A 17151-nucleotide genomic window follows, 5' to 3' on the forward strand; every position below is an offset into this window, starting at 1 on the left:
TTTTTGTCAGTACTTTTTTGTATTGAATGAATTACATTTATACTTCATTTTATTGCTTTTGTATTTATATTCAACTGATTTTTGGAAGATATGCGTTTCAATACTGACACATATGAACTCATACACACTTTTTAACATGTTTTTTAATCACATTTGTCACTATTTGCTTTTTAATAATGGGATAACTCATGTGGTTTCTGCATCCAATTACAGGTCTGCGTTTACAAATCTTTTATTAGTAGTTCTTAATCTTTTATTTTTATTATTATTATTATTATTATTATTTACTATATTTTTATTGATGTTTTTTCAAGCATACAACATTTAGAAAGACAGGGGTGGGTAAGCAAACAATAGAACAGGGGGTATACATTCTGTTTTGGGGCAAGTGTAGGTTCACATATATAGTCATTTGTTTACATTATGGAATTCTTCCATATCATATATTTCTTTAACAATTTCTATCCATTCTCCAGGTAAGTGGATATCCGGCTTATACCAATGCCTTGTAATAAGTTATTAATCTTTTCATCACATAGTTGGACAACATGTATTTAAATATTATATATTCTATAGACTTTTGTAAAACACATGCAGAATGAACAGGACTTTTATTTTGGTCTGGTGATATGACATCATAAATCTGCGCCGCGCTCCTGCAACTGTTATGATCAGACTGAAAAAAAAAAAGGTTTGTGGTTTTACACATTTAACGTGTTTAAATCTAACATATCTTTGTAATTATAATATGCTTCATGTAACATTAGTGCGGTATTTTTGTGAGAAAAGCGTATCCACACAGAAAAGTGCTTCTCATTTCGCGCCCTATAGTGAATCCGTTTATCAGAGTCAGACTGAACACATTCAGGCGCTATAGTGGTGATGGAGAAACGAAGCTTTTCGAAACTCCGAGTCATTTGAATCTAAAGCTTTGCAAAATGACTCACTGATTCAAAGCGCTTGAATCACCGCAATATTTATGACAATAAATGTAATCTACAAATCATTAAATACCAATTGTAAATCATAAAATTAATATGAAGTGTCTGTATATAATTTGTTATTTTATTAACTTGGTACTAGTTTTGAGTTGTTTTGTTTTGTTTTGTTTTTGGCTAATGCTATTTAAGGCCATTACCCAGCAAACACATTTACGCTGTGGCACGTTGTATTTCTGCTATGGTAACGTCGCTGTCTACGTGCTCGCGACATTGTAACAACGTATATTGGGCTGGATCAACGCTGTTGCGCGACATTCAGCAACTGAGAGACGACGCATGACGATTTATAAAAAAAAAAAAAAAAAAATGCTAGATAGGCCTATAGATATCCCCAATTTATCATTTTATGTTTTGAGGTTAATTTTTAATTAGTCAGATGTTAGATAATTATATACTTTTTAAATATTGTTTATCCTTATTATTATTTAATGGGGCTCTCAGTAAATTAGCCTAATTATAATCAACACCTGCAAGTGTACACTTTGAAGAGTAAAAATGACAGAAGGTTACGTTAATTCAACATTATTAAAACTGCATATATGGTAATCAAATTGCTCTTCCAAAAGTCATACATTTGTGAAAAAAGAAAAAAAAAACGAAATAAACGAACATAAAAATTTATTTTTAAGTATAATAAATAAAACATAAAAAGCTAATATCAGAACATTTAACAGTGCGAGCGAGGCTACATTAGTCACATCAGAAAATGAAGTTGTAGGTTGTGTTTGAATAATTACGTATCTTATTTAGCCGTGGTAGGCTAAATTAAAGCAATACTCACCTTTCCTTGCTCGATGAAGAACGAGTCAACACAATGAGCCCAGCGGGCGGCTGAAAATAAGCAATGGCCCTGAACGGTGGTTTAATATCAACATTGTGACAACGCTGTAACAACCTTCACCACACAACGTAGTTATAGCAACCTTTTGGCCATGTTGATAAAACGTTGTGTCAACGTTCTGTGTTTGCTGGGTAACTATTGACTTCTGAACTAGGGATCTGATTGAGACGCACTCAGAGATTTACTGTGAATCTACTTTTCTTTCTGTTAATTATTCTCATCTTAAACATGATAAATTGTCCAAACACACAGGAAAACTCCTGGAGAAGCATCCGAGATCCACGTGACACTATTATAAAGATGGCGTTTATTAAACAGGAGAGTGAAGACATAAAGATTGAAGAAGTGTTCAGCGTGAAACATGAAGAAACTGAGGAACAAACAGGTTAGTTTCACTCGGTCCTTAATACAATGTCGGCCTCTTCGGATATTTATGAAGAATGTCATATGAGTGTCCTAGTTGAAGCTGCAGTAGGTAACTTTTGTAAAAATGTATTTTTTAAATATGTCCTGACAGTAGAATATGAGACAGATAATCTGTGAAAAAATCAAGCTCCTCTGGCTCCTCCCAGAAATCCCGCTCCCTGTCAGAAACAACCAATGAGAGCCAGGAGGAGTGTCTTAGCAGTGTCAATCAAGCTCGTGTACGCGCTGATCACACCCCTCTCTTGCACAGCGCGTGCCGTCATTCAAAATCAAGATGGCCGGTGTGCCGCAGCTGTGCTAATGGCGGACAAACCACCAAAACTGCCCATTTCTCGAGTGGCACCTGCTCACACAAGAAAGACGGGTAAACGGAAAAAGACCCATGGGGATAAACAAGCGAAAAAGAAAGAATTAGACAGAGCCCGAAATAAAACGAGGGTAAACATCGGAGCGGCTTATCAGAGGTGGAGGGAGCGACGTGTCCTGAAGGGATTTAAAACCGATGCAGAGTTAGCCACATTTCTGCTTGACGTGTAAGTATCCCTGCTTGATTTCAACTACACAACTACACAACTAAGATAATTTCAAAACAGGCCTGACAAATTATGTATGGCATTGTTCTTGTAGATGTCAGGGTGGTGCTTTGCATATAACATACGTAATGATTTGAGGACCAAGTTTGTAGTCAAAGTATGGGCAGGCCGTAGTCAGTGTAAAGCATAGTGTTGATGGTTCGTCCCTACCAGTGAATGTGCCACAACTGTTTATCCATCTCCGTACTGCAGCTTTAAAGCGGTTTAATTAGACATGGAGCGCGTCTTCTCATGTGGACAGACATGTTGGTTGAGATCACATGACCAGACAAGTGGAAATAAAGGGCACTATTTTAACGACATGGTCTAAAGCGCAGGGCACTCAGGGCGTGTCTGAATCCACTTTTGCTAGTTTAACGATGGGCGCACCCGGCGCGTGGTCTAAAAGGGCTGTCCCTATTCTCTTAATGAGTATTTGGTGTGTTTTGGGTGTAACGGGGAAAAGAGTGTCATTTTCCATTCCCTTTAAAAGCCAGTTGCGCTCGCGCCATGGCAGATTCGCTGTTTACATGGTGGAATTTGCAAACGGAAAAACTGAACACGCCTCTAGAGAGCATGTTTGGCATGTTTGTGTGCCCTGTGTGTGTAATAAGCAGAGTGTGTGTGTGTGTAATAAGCAGAGTGTATGTGTGTTGTGGACCCGCCTACAGGCGCACATTACTAATGCGCTTTTTAAATAACAAAAAATATTGCGCCATTGACTTTAGACCAGGGTTCAGATGGTCAATGGCTCAGTCTATTTCAGTTCCTCAAAATAGCAACGCGCCAACAATGCGCCAGAACACACTCGTTCTCAGACCAGCAGTCGATGGGTGAACAGATGGCCACAAATGCATTCGCAATTTAAACAACGTGGCGCAGGACGTGAAAATGAAAACTGCGTCGGGCTGAAACTAGCAAGAAACACTTGCGTTGCGCTTGGCGTTGCATTGCTCCGAGTGTAAGATAGGGCTCAAAGTGTTTCCGCATGAACTTTAGAGGACCTGTACACTTGCACTATATGGACTAAATAGATTATTTATATGGATTATAAATCTCTGTTAATTGGAAGAAAGGAAATCATATACATCTGGGATGGTATGAGAGAGTAAATGATGAGAGAACATTAATTTTGGATGGAGTATCCCTTTAACTATCACCACAGCCCCATCAAGTACCTTTCACTAAACCAAAGATTGAAACCAAAAACAGTAATATTAATGATAATGTTAACATTTTATGAAAGGTGGCCATTATTACAATACAAAACTTAAAACAATCAAGTTTGTTGGTGAAAAAAGATTTATATTGAAACATCATGAGTATAGTTGCAATTATTATTTTGATGCATTGACATAATATTATCCATAGCATTTTAATTCCTAAACAAGTCAGTCATTTCATTTGACACGAGATCCTTGCAGTTAGCAAATGACAACAAGCCCACAATCCAAATGTTTCTTCATTATTTCTTATTCTTTAGGCAGTTTCACTTGTAAATCCCAAGAATTACCCACAGGCTCAACCCAGCTATTGACTTTCCCGATTCCGGTGATTAATTTGAGACGGATCCTCTTCCAGGAAATTCCAAGTTTTGGATTTTTGCGTTCCGCCATTTAATTTGAAACGATCCAAGATCAACAAGTGCATTACATGGTGACATTATAGATTCACGAGACCAAAGATCACCCGTTAGATATACACAAGACTAATTATTTCTCATGTTTAACCACTACAGAGACGTCAGAGTCAGCGGCAAACCTCAGAACGACTAGCCGAGGAAAGGCTGTTCCAGGCGGGGTACATGAGCGCCGAGCGCCCGGTGATCGCCTGGATCTCACAACCTGGATAAAATTTTCATAAATCTTTATAAATAAACCACAGATTTGAGCTTTAAACAACTACATTCTCGCCTGAATAACTCTTAAATCTACATTTCGTGACACAATAACAGTAGTATTGTATTTCAACTGTATATTAAAAAATGGCGCTTCTTATGTTGTCATCCCCTTGTAGCACACGCAAGTGATAATACTCTGTCAACCAATCAACATTTTGCAGTGAGTCTAGCTCCGCCCTTTAGTGCCGTACTACTGTGCTAGGAACCCCAACAGAAGGGTACCTGAAAAATGGTACGGTACGGTTCAGCATTTTGGTACCATTCACAACTTTTGACAGTGGAAATGGAAATAATTGCGTACCGTACCGTACCGCTCAGTGGAAACGAGCCATTACTGCACAGTGTGTACCTTATGTGCACTGATACAGTGGCCGGACCATTCATTCTCTCCAACGTTGCATAACCAATCAAACTTCATCCTTGCGTTCTTAACTTTAAAGCAGATTTTAGATTGGTTAATATTAGCTGTCAATCACTCCCACTCCTTTTCACTGCGCTCTGTTGTCACATGACAGGGAGCCGACTACCGCACAAAATTTAAAAGGCTGAATAAGAGAGAAGATTTCTTTGGTAAGCCGTCACCTAAAGTCACAAATAATCCTGGAGTTGGTGATGTGGTTAATGTGGATCCACCAGCTGAAAAGTAATCATACAGCTTTCAGAGAGAGTGGCTAAAAGATTTCGAGTGGCTCCGCTATGCTGCTGGTTCAATGCATTGCGTTCACTGTAAAGCCTGTGCGACAGAGTTTGCAGGTAACACAGTATTCGCAACTGAATCAATACATTTTAAGCGTGAGAGCTTGGTTAAACACGATGATATAGAGCCAGAAGACCAAATATCAAATCCTGGCCACAGGATGTGTAAAGCCCCAGTGATTGTTGGAGTTTTTAAATAAAATAAATCTGTTAATATATCATTTGTAGTTGAGGTGCTCCTTTATTTTTGCTGGTGTTACTAACTTTTTGAAGTTGGGAGCACCAGTGGTACCAAGCAAAGAAGTTAATTTCAAGCCCTGTCAAAATCACTCATTTATTGTTTTGCGAGCAGTGAGTAGTGGAAAGTTTGGAAAAAGTGTATCTGATATTAGGGATGCATTATATATTGGCAACTATATCAGTATTAGCTGATAAATGTTCATTTTTAATAGTATTGTTATCGACCCGATAAGAAAATTAGGCCGATATATATATATATATATATATATATATATATATATATATATATATATATATATATATATATATATATATATATAATCCAATAAATAATTAATTATTTCCTTCTGCTGAGACACTTCAGATGCCCTGTACACCATGATGTTGTTGACTTGCATGTAATATGATTAGAATCACTTTGAAAAGAAAAGTACAGTAAAGTGCAACTTGTGCAGCACAAATCTGTCATTTAGGCTTCATAACATCATAATGAGAACACGACTGTAAAAGGATGTTGTGAATTCTTTGTTTGCCCGTGTTTTAGCTCACTTTTACGAGAAGAGCGCATCCACAACAGGAGTTACACATTCTGACCAGCACGTAACTTAGGGGCTGTTTACACCTGTCCACTTCATGCGTTTTCTCAGATGGGATAGCTATCCGATCGTGAAAAGACCAGGTGTAAATGCCCTCCGAAACGCATTCGAGACGGATTTAAATCTGATCGCTCAAACCACTTCAGGAGGAGGTCTGGGCTGCATTCCAGACGAAACTGGACAAGTGTAAATGCATCTGGTTGTTGAAACCACATATGTAAATTGTACTCCTCCCAAAAATGCTAAAATATAAACGTGTGAGAGCATGTTATAGGCTATATGTAATGTTATAGCCAGATATGACGACGCTACTGGAACACGCGGAATCGTTATAATGGATTGGCAGAAACCTGCCATCCGAGTCACATATTGCCTGCATGTTGACTGAGTAAAAGCCTTTATAATTCAAATAGTCTAATCTGTGACGCTGTGTTGGTTTTATCCGTATGTGGCTCCCATCGATTGCTCCAACCACATTGTGGAATGCAGGGGTTCCTGAAATGCTGACGAATCCCTGACCAACTGCAGGCGGGTCCAATGTTAGAGGGAAGCAGATTGCTCTCCTCAGATTGTCCCATATGTTCTGGGCCACTCTGTGGATGATGCGGTGAACTGTAGCCTTTGGTACATTAAAGACATGGGACACCACCCGATAAGAGAGTTCATGTGCCAGCCAATAGGTGTATATGAGTACTTCAAGCTCATTACCCCAGCCATGGTCCTGCTCCCTTTGCAAAAGCCTCTGTAAGCTGTGGAACGCTGTTCTGCTGAGGCGGAGATCCTGCCTCAGCTCAGTTTCAACATCGAACCACATATGCAGTATAGGCATGTTGGGGTTTATGACACAGTATTTTGTTGGAGTACCAGTCTGGAAAAGAAAACCATTTCACACCATTAATGGGTTGAGTTGGAAAAAAATGTCACGTCACACACAAACTATTGTTCAAAAGAACAGCATTTATCTGAAATAGAAACCTTTTGTAACATTATACACTACGCTTCAAAAGTTTGGGGTCAGTAAGAATTTTTTTTGGGGGGGAAGAAATTAAGAAAAGTAATAGCCTACTTTTATTCAGCAAGGACGCATTCAATTGATCAAAAGTGACAGTATAGACATTTATAATGTTACAAAAGCTTCCTATCTCAGAAAACTCTGAAACTTTCTATTCATCAAAGAATCCTGGAGAAAAAAAAAAAAAGGTTTTCAACATTGATAATAATCAGAAATGTTTATTGATCAGCAAATCAGCATATATTTCCCTCAGGTAGGTTGCATGTTTATTAAACACTAAATATTACATTTAAATAACAATTTATAATTTATAAATAACCAGCTTTTCAAAATAACAGTTGCAATGTGCAATTTTAACAAACTATACAAATATTTAAAAATAACTTTACCAGGAATTCAATTTAAAAATATGTGTGCTAAAAAGTGCAAAACAACATAACAACTGAAACAACAACAACTGAATTTTAACAAATACTATACAAACTATAAAACACTGAAGTGCAAAAAAAAAGTGCAAAACAACATTTTCAAAATGCAGAGGTGGGAATTTACTTGAGTAAAAGTACTTTTCTGAGTTCACAAGTTTTGGGATGTCCCTACGTAAGACAAAAATTATCAGGTAAAGGGAGTTCATATCTTAGCATGGTTGATATTTTAGTAACTGTTAACTCTTCGGAGTCTTGGGCTATTTTGGCCGTTTTTGAGTACTTTTTATTTTTTTTATTTTGCGACATAAACAAATGTTTACCATACCAATGTTTGGTATTGTTTTTTTCAGCACAACATCACCTATATGAACAGACAATTATTTTTTCACTTTTATGTACTGTATCAACATACTGGACCCAAAATCACACAAAAAACACAAAATCCGAATAGAAAAATTATAGTTTTTTTACTACAAAAAACACAAACATGCTCAATGAAGCATTTTAAAAGGTTTAAAATGTAAACACAAGTTGTAAATGTCAACATATACAGGTAAAATTCAGATATAATCAAGCTATATACAAAAAAATATGATTTACAAAAAAAAAGCGAGTGTAGCCATAGGCTTTTTTTTTTCTCTTTTTAGCTTTGCCACTTTTTAAAAGTTTATGCACACAATTATACAGAGAGCTATATTTAAGGCCTTGCATTCCCAGAGTATGAGGGTTCCCAATTAGTGCAAATACAACATAAAAAAGGTAAAATTTAGATAAAATCAAACTATATACAGCAAAAAGCAGGTGTGGCAATAGGCGTTTTTTCTTTTCTTTTTTGCTTAGAAACTCTACAAAACACTTCATGTACAATTACACAGACAGCTACATTACAGGGCTTTCCTTCCTTGAGTAAGAGGGGTTCCTAAAAAGTGCAAATATACTATACAAAAGGTAAAATGAACACAAAATCAAACTATATATACAACTATTTACAACGAATATCAGGTGAGTTTTTATTTATTTATCTGTGCCACTCCTCAAAACAGTTTCTGTCAACAATGAGACCAAAGACATTCGCTTCATTTTCCTTCCACAAAAAACTACCTAAACTACCTAAACTATCTACACTACTCCTAAACTACTCTCAAAATCTATTCAAACTTTTCCAAAAACTAGCAATAATATCTCTCTCTCTCTCTTTCTATATGTCTCTCTGTCTACTCCGTCAATCTCCCGACTCCCGCGGGCGCCTTTCAATTTCACTTCTTTCTTTGCTTAGTTGGCTCCTCCTCCACTCCCTAAAATGTGCAGCCTGAAGAGCAGAGTCAGCAGATTCACACATTTTTCTCCGTTTTGTTTTATGACAAAAACCGACGAAGTTATGAGAATAAATGCAACGCCTGTCGCATCCCATCTTGCGTTCCTTTACGAACGCGTCAATATTTTCAAAAAAAAATTATATAAAGTTTAAATTATCATATCTCTGTTTTTACTTGGTCTATCAACACAAAACAAAAAGTAAAATAGAGTTGCAAGCCAGCACTTTCGACAGAAGTGGACAGCAGCGCTCAACGTGACTTTGTTTTTATGCTTCGACGTCTTAAACTGGTCATGTTATTTGATCACGCCGGCGTGATCGGCGACTCAGAAGAGTTAAGATATGAACCGTTTACTTGATCATTTTGGTCTTAAGTAGGGACCAAAGAGACGTGACGTGCTAGTCTGTGAAAATACCGTGTCAGGCAGGCTACACAAATATTGACATTGTTAGCCTCTTGTTTTTTTTACAAGTCTTACACTGTACATTTAACTTAAAATATTTAATTTTGTACAAGAAGCAGCCCTAATTAATGAATTATTAATAGCCTATTATAGTGTCTCAGGAAATATTGCTCATTGTCACATAGCTCTTCTGTGACTAGTGCACTGAAGCGGTAGTTTAAGATAATCCCAGACTTCAGCGAACGTCAAATAACTTTTGTCTGGTTAATACTTTTAAAGACAATTTGCCTTGGCCATAATGTCAAAATAATCAAATGAAAGAATGAACGTGATTCTGATAACACATTTATTAAAAACACAGAAGAACTCAGACCAAAACTCGGGATTTACATTTCACTTAATAATCTGATGGAGTATGAGCGGAAACCTTTTTTCGTTCATTTTCCACCAAGTCAGTGGGTCCTCTTCCCCATCAATGGCCATTTCCTGCAGGTGCATGGTCATTTCTGACTCTACCTTTTGCCCACTGACTTGGTGGAAAACGAATGAAAAAAGGTTTCCATCAGTGAGCGTGGCTGCTGTGGCTGCTCTCTTCGCAAGTAGGCTGCCCAAAGACCACTTTTTTTTCTTAGGCACGGTGGCGGTGGCGCCGGCGCTGGCATCTGGTTCCTCTCCCTCTTCTCCAGCATTTGAGGGACCTGGTGTTGGCCTTGTCAGCGTCAGAGGAATGTCTCTCACAATCTCTTCCATCATTTCAGATTTTGTGCAATGAAGTTCAGGAGATTTCATATGGTCCCCTCGGTACCTGGGGTCAAGCAGTGTTGCTTTACGCATCATTGAAAAAAAATAAATAAATAAATAAATCAATGTGACATGACAACTTACATGGTTTTTGATTGCCATGAAATTGACATCTTTCTTCTTGAACAATTTGTAAAGTTGTGCCAGGGAGGGTTGGATGTCTGCCTGCAGGTAAACAGCTGCAACGAATCTGTAAGTTGCACAGTATGTGTACAACCCTCATGCCACTGGGTCCTTCTTTATATCTGCCTCCTCAGCAAGTGTAGCAAGCACTGCAGGCAGATTTCTTTGAAGATTTGAAATGGCCTTCTCTTGTGATAGCCACCTAGTGTCCTTAACCTCCTGCGGTGGGGTAGGGCAATTAATGTGTAGCCTACAATTAATTGTGTAGCCTACAATGTTTTCACTTACTGTGACTTTCAGGTCCGCTACTTGGAGAACACTGGCAGCTGCTTTTAGAGCACTAGTGCGGTTTGTACTATTCTGAAAATAAAGGTGCAGGTCCTGAAGGTGCTTTCTGAAAGTTTTCATGTATGGCACTTGCTCTGCTGCATCTTTACATGCCAGGGCCAGGCGATGAGCAGCACAGTGCACCAACACTATTCCTGGCCAGGTGTCGGTCAACACTTTTGCTGTACCATTCTGTTTTCCTAAAATAAAAAATAAAAAAAAAAGTTGTAGATTAAGGCAACCTATTCATTAGTTTCGACATTAACTTAACTGTCCTTTTCCTTCATTCATTCACTTTACCGGTCATCACTGCTGCTCCATCTGTGCCAAGGCCAAAGATGCGGTCCTGAGGAATTTCTTTTTTTATTATGACCTGCTTCACAGCTTCTGCAATAGTTCTGGCCGTGCCATCTGGAATGGATACAAGATCCAGGAATTGACAGAACAGCTGTCCTCCCTTGTCTGTATACCTGAAATATTTACGAAAAAATTGTCTAATCCTGGTTTTGTTACACTTACAGGATGTCATCATGACCCATTTAAAAATTAATAAGAAGGTGAACCGTTACTGTACTTGACATGTATATCTAATTGTTCTGTCACAGAGATGTCTTTGGACTCATCAATTCCCAAGCCAATAGCCTTTGATGTTCTAATGGCCTCTAAAATGAGCTCCTCACCCTCAGATTCTCCCAGAATCTGTAGCATTTCTTCCACAATCCTGTGGGACCTGTCCTTTGATCAATCTAGGAAAATATATTCTTAACCCTCTGGGGTCTGAGGTGTTTTCTGGGCCCTGGAGGTGTTCTGACATGCTCTGACATTTGTGCTTATTTCTGTTACTTGTGACATTTTCATGGCTAAAGTCTAATTACACTGTATTCAGCACAAACTCTGCTACAATAATATATCAGCAGCATGTATGTAAAAGTTTGTAGTTTTGAGATAATGACATTTATGCGTGGTTTGTGAAAATACAAAAAAAAAATTCTCACTGAAATAAGGCAATGAAACCCAAACTGATTATTTCTTCACAAGACTTTTGAAAATTGTATCACGTAGAATATTTGCTCCAAAACTATGTGAAAATCGCCCTGACTGCTCATTCAGATAAGACAATATATTGATTTAAAATTTGTACGACGTGTTTTGTGTGAGAAAGCTTTGAGGTGTGATCACATCATTTTCACACCTGAGAAAGACAAAGACCCTCCCCTAACGGCCTTATTAGGAGCTATCAGGCCCTGTCATTCTGAGCAAACTTACACAAAGAATGAGGAGATTTAAAAAATAATGGCTTTTTGATTGTTTGGATTTATTTACAACACAACATAATCCAAAGATACAAAACAAATGACAAAAAAAGCACTTATTTAAAACAGTGATCCAAAGACAGAGACCTTTGTGCCATTCCTAAAAGCATTGTACATACCTTTCATTTCCAAGGTGTTTGATTTTCACTTTACCATGTTCATGTACAGAGACTCATGTGAATGTTGAAGTCAGCAGGACTCAGCATCTGGGCCCTGCAAGAAAGAAAAAAGTGACCATACTGATATCAAGAGGCCTGCACGATTTTGGGAATAAATTTTAGATTTTTCTGGTTAAAATTGCTTTTTAAAATTCACAGAATACACACACACACACACACACACACACACACACACACACACACACACAAATGTTTCCAACAATATATAATATAATGAACACCAGGTTTGTTGTGCCTTGTAGGCATATGCTATGCGCAGTGCTGCATAAAATTATAATAACAATAACCTATAGCAGCCTGTCAATCTTCCAAAAGATCTCAGTAACAACTAAGCTAGAGAAAAATATATTGATTATCATATGTTACTTCAAATGTTTCCATTCGTTATGATGATATGAAATGAGATAATAGTAAAAACATGAAGCCGTTTTGTGCGTTTTGCTTTTCAAACGCAATCGCGTTCCAAAATATGATACATTCAAACGCGATCGCGCTCCAAAATATGAAACATTATGGTTACCATATACATATCTACGTTTGAGCAGATATCCACAAACACAGTAACAGTAAACATGGGTTTTCTTTCTTGTCTTCAAATCGCGTTCTTCTTCTTCTGAGGTAATCCAATGTAAGCTCAGGCGCATCTTCCAAACTCGACGAAAAGCAGAAACTTGTGAAGTTTTTTCGTGCTTTGTTTTTGAGGTAACGAGCGCGTTCGTGTTCCATGTGGAGATTTGCATGTGAATCTCTTTTGCGCGCGTGGACGTGGTCAAATTAAAACTAATGAGCAAGCGTTTGAGATACTGGACATCTTGTTGGTTTTATACAAATTACTTAAACAGAGAATATTTGTTTTCAGTTTGAATCCGGTCATTTAAAAGTACACACTTAAATGTTTATAAAGGTATATGGCTCATAAATGTGTGACAAGTATTCGGTGAGTTTTGTTTCAGTTTTTAGACGTGCTCAAGAAAAAAAAGTTCACCGCGACGGAGAGGCAGAACGCACACCCTGTTTATTTTCTTTATTTTACAAAAGCACAATGTTTTGATTTGATTGTAAGTGGACACATACAAAAGTAGAAATATCACAGATTCTTTTTTTGTATTTCTTTTTTCTGTATGACCATAAATGACGGAGTAATTTAAGTTTATTGTGCTACAATGTGACGAAAATCCAGCAAAACGCGCGGGCGCGTTTGTCGACCCCAGAGGGTTAAATTATAGTTCATTTTATTACAAGTCCATGACAGCAAATGTACACTGTAATGAAATAAAATTCTTACCCTTCAATTTTGGCAAAATATTGGCAGCCTAGGAGGTCTGCCAGATCAACATTTCAACATTTAATATAAAATAAATAATACTCTACTCACTGTGTTCTGTGTGGTACAGCCACCCTGCATATTTAGGGTCCATAGCCCACTCCAGGTTCCACCACTACCTCGGTGTTTAGAGGATTGCGGGGGATCTGGAGGTGAAGGTAGGCCTGCTTCGTTATGTGAAGAAGCCCGCAAATTTAAGCTGGGTTTTTCGGTCCATTTTGCTGTGTACAATGCAAGAGTAAATCACGTGCAATCGTAAAACTTATAGCTATAGAATTTAGATAGTTTAGAATAATTATCTTACCTCGATGCGACAGGTTGATTTGCGGCAATCCAAATGCCAGATGAACGTTTTTTGTTTTTTTTGGATAAATAATGTTGTAGAATGATGACATTCAACCACCAGATGACGCTGTTCGGACGCATCATACGATTCGGAGGCTTAACACATATTTAAAGATTGAAAGTGAGAAAACAGGACAGAGTAACAAGGCGGATATCGCTCATCATTTTTTTTGACAACGTAGTTTAGGCGACAGGCGTGTGTTGCTTAGGCGGCCGCCTTAGTTCCAAAGTGCTGCGGGAAACCTAGTTGGTTAGTTCGGTTAACGTTAAATACAACATAACGTTGTTTGCAACCAATCCATACATACCATAAGCTGATCCACCAGCGTTCGTGGGCGTCGTATTCCTCTTCTTCTCCCTTGATTTCTGCGACTTGTAGCAGACAATCGCAAAAATATCTCTAAAATATCTCTATATCTCTTTTGGTGATGTAGCAGCCAGCTAGTGACGATGTATGATGACTTAACCGTAACCAAGTGTTGTCTCATTTCATAGGGGTATGTTTTCACCCCTAGCGCTTACCACCCAGTTTTGAGGGACAAGGGCTAGGGGTAAGATGAAGGGGAAGGGGTAAGACATAGAATTGGGATTGGGCTTAAGACTAGGTGATTTTCTAGGCAGATATTGACTTGGGACTATATTGTTGTGAGGCACAGGCGAAGCATTACAGAGATAACTGTAGCTGTAACTTCTCAAACTCAACACAATCCAAAAGCGAAGATGCTCAGTGCAGGTCATGCCGGTATGTTGAAGGAAGTTGGGGGATTTCAGGTGTTGTGTGATATCTCTGCGCCCAAGTAGCAGTGCTTCGCCTGTGCTTCACCCCAATATAGTCCCAAGTCAATATCTGCCTTTTTTATGTATAGTATAGTAACATGTATTTTATGGAGTCTTTGAAAACTAAAAATTGGTGCTGGAAAAATTGCTTGAAAGTCCTGAAAGATTGCAGACAACTCCTCTTTCAGTAGACTTATTTCAGTAGGCTTTGAAGCCTTGAGTTGGTTTTTATGTCTGCTGTTTTGTGCCATTAAACTCGTGTTCACTTGTTTTTGTGTTTTTCCGCTTTAGACTTGATGCCGCTGAAAGAGGAGAGTCAAGAACCGGATGGAATGGAAGAGAATGATCAGTATAAGAAACATCATGATTTCATGACTGGAGAGAAATCCACAAAGATGGAAAAGACTCACTCACGAAAAAGAGCTCAAAAGACCAAACCGAACAGTTATTTCACTTGCCGTCAATGTGGGAAAAAATACAGTGAAAAACGAAACCTGGAAGTCCACATGAGAGTTCACACTGGAGAGAAGCCTTTCATATGCCTACAGTGTGGAAAGAGTTTTACTCAAAAACAAAACCTTAAAGCCCATATGAGAATTCACACTGGAGAAAAGCCTTTCACATGCCAACAGTGTGGACAGAGTTTTGCACATAAACAAAACATTAATTCCCACATGAAAATTCACACTGGAGAAAAGCCTTATACTTGCTCTCATTGTGGACAGAGTTTTACATATAAAAACACCCTTAATTCCCACATGAGAATTCACACTGGAGAAAAGCTGTACAACAGTTGTAAATCTTAGGTTTCACATTATCATTCACACTGGAGAGAAACCGTTAATTGGAAAAAAGCGTTCACATGTGATCAGTGTGGAAAGAGTTTCACACGTAAAGTAACCCTTAATTGCCACATGAGGATTCACTCAGGAGAGAACAGTTTTATATGTAATCCTTGTGGAAAGAGTTTCAGTCATAAAAGTAGCCTCAACACTCACATGAGACTTCACACTGGAGAGAAACGTTTCATCTGTAAACTGTGTGGCAAGAGTTTTTCACAAAAAGGAAATCTTAAGGCTCACACAAGTACTTGCACAGGAGAAAAGCGGATGTTGAAAATGCTGTCTTGCTGTGAAATTGCACAATGAAACTGAACGATTACATATAAAATGACAAAAACTGAATGAAATAAGAACATTACACAGCATTATTTGCTTCATGTAAGTGAGAGAATGCATTGGTAATGTCTTCAATCTGGACTTGAATATGGCCACTGTTGGGGCTCATCTGGTGTCATCTGGAAGTTTGTTAGAGCTGCAAGTGCCTCACCGCTGATCCTGACACACCGCTAATTGCATGACGGGGACTACTTCCAGATAGTATTTACCCATTGCAAAATGTGTCCAGAGAGCAAAGAGATAACAAACGCAATGTTTGCTCAAATCTTGAAAAGTAGTTTTATTTATATAACGCCTTTCCGTAGCTCAAGGTCGCTTTACATTTGTACATTACAATACATTTACTCACCCACACACACATTACAATCACATAAGGACACATATAGTCACATTATCCAAAATATATGTTAAATACATATGTTTTTAGCTGAGTCTTGAATGTAGCCACAGATGAGATATTATGAAGTGTAAGGGCTAGTGAATTCCATAATTTAGGAACATTAACTCTAAATGAACTTCCACCTACAGTAGCCAACCGGAAACAAGGGATGGACAATAAACCAAGTTCAGCTGATCTAAGGGACTGGGCAGGGCGGTAAGCGTACAGTAGATAAGACAGATATGGAGGTGCAAGACCATTTAATACCTTAAACCAGGGGTGCCCAACCCTGCTCCTGCCGATCGACTGTCCTGCACAGTTCATCTCCAACCCTAATCAAACACACCTGCCTTTAATTTTCAAGCGATCCTGAAGACGTTAATTGGTTGCTTCATGTGTGTTTGATTAGGGTTGGAGATAAACTGTGCAGGACAGTCGATCGGCAGGAGCAGGATTGGGCACCCCTGCCTTAAACATTAGAAGTAGTACCTTAAAGTGAATATGTGATGCCACGGGTAGCCAGTGAAGGTCATATAGCAGAGGAGTAATGTGAGTAGAGCGCCTGGTGGAGGAGAGAACTCTTGCTGCTGAGTTTTAAACATACTGTAATCTTGCAATAAGTTTTTTGGGCAGACCAAGAAATAGAGCTTTGCCATAATCCAGACGTGATTCGATTAATGCATGAATTAAGGTTTCAGCATCAGCTAGAGAGAGAGAAGATCGAAGACGTGCAATATCACGAAGATGGAAAAAAAGAGTTTTTAACAAGAGAAGAAATATGAGAGCTAATAGATAGAGTTGAGTCGATTAAGACACCAAGGTTACGAATAGATGACGAAGGCTTAACATGAACTCCATCAATATCAAAGGACTGGTCCATCCTTTTGACTGAGGCAGCAGAGCCAATCACCAATATCTCAGTGTTTTTTATTATTTAATTTGAGGAAATTCAGGGACATCCCATGCTTGATGTT

The 17151-nt window shown here is 38.3% G+C and overlaps 1 protein-coding gene across 2 annotated transcripts; it reads left to right on the forward strand.

Annotated features, from left to right (window-relative positions):
* The first annotated feature begins 651 nt into the window (after positions 1 to 651).
* On the forward strand, positions 652 to 16060 carry LOC308691955 (uncharacterized protein). 2 transcript variants are annotated; one of them, XM_081367565.1, is made up of 4 exons: positions 652 to 691; positions 2095 to 2227; positions 2519 to 2801; positions 14912 to 16060. In XM_081367565.1, exons 1-4 carry the CDS (start codon positions 668 to 670, stop codon positions 14964 to 14966), a joined length of 495 nt encoding a protein of 164 aa, XP_081223691.1. In that variant the 5' UTR covers positions 652 to 667; the 3' UTR covers positions 14967 to 16060. The 2 variants fall into 2 exon arrangements, with proteins under 2 accessions (XP_081223691.1, XP_081223692.1); XM_081367566.1 differs by lacking the exon at positions 14912 to 16060 and adding an exon at positions 4579 to 5656.
* The last annotated feature ends 1091 nt before the right edge of the window (positions 16061 to 17151 follow it).

Source organism: Scardinius erythrophthalmus (genome assembly GCF_964197995.2).
Source record: "Scardinius erythrophthalmus genome assembly, chromosome: 6".
NCBI lineage: Eukaryota > Metazoa > Chordata > Actinopteri > Cypriniformes > Leuciscidae > Scardinius > Scardinius erythrophthalmus.

Bases quoted from the DNA above. Each gene is read 5' to 3' on its own strand.
- LOC308691955 (XM_081367565.1), top strand. From the start codon at position 668: ATGATCAGACTGAAAAAAAAAAAG. The intron at 692-2,094 runs GTTTGTGGTTTT...CCAAACACACAG, and splicing joins TCAGACTGAAAAAAAAAAAG to GAAAACTCCTGGAGAAGCAT. The intron at 2,802-14,911 runs GTAAGTATCCCT...TTTCCGCTTTAG, and splicing joins GCCACATTTCTGCTTGACGT to ACTTGATGCCGCTGAAAGAG.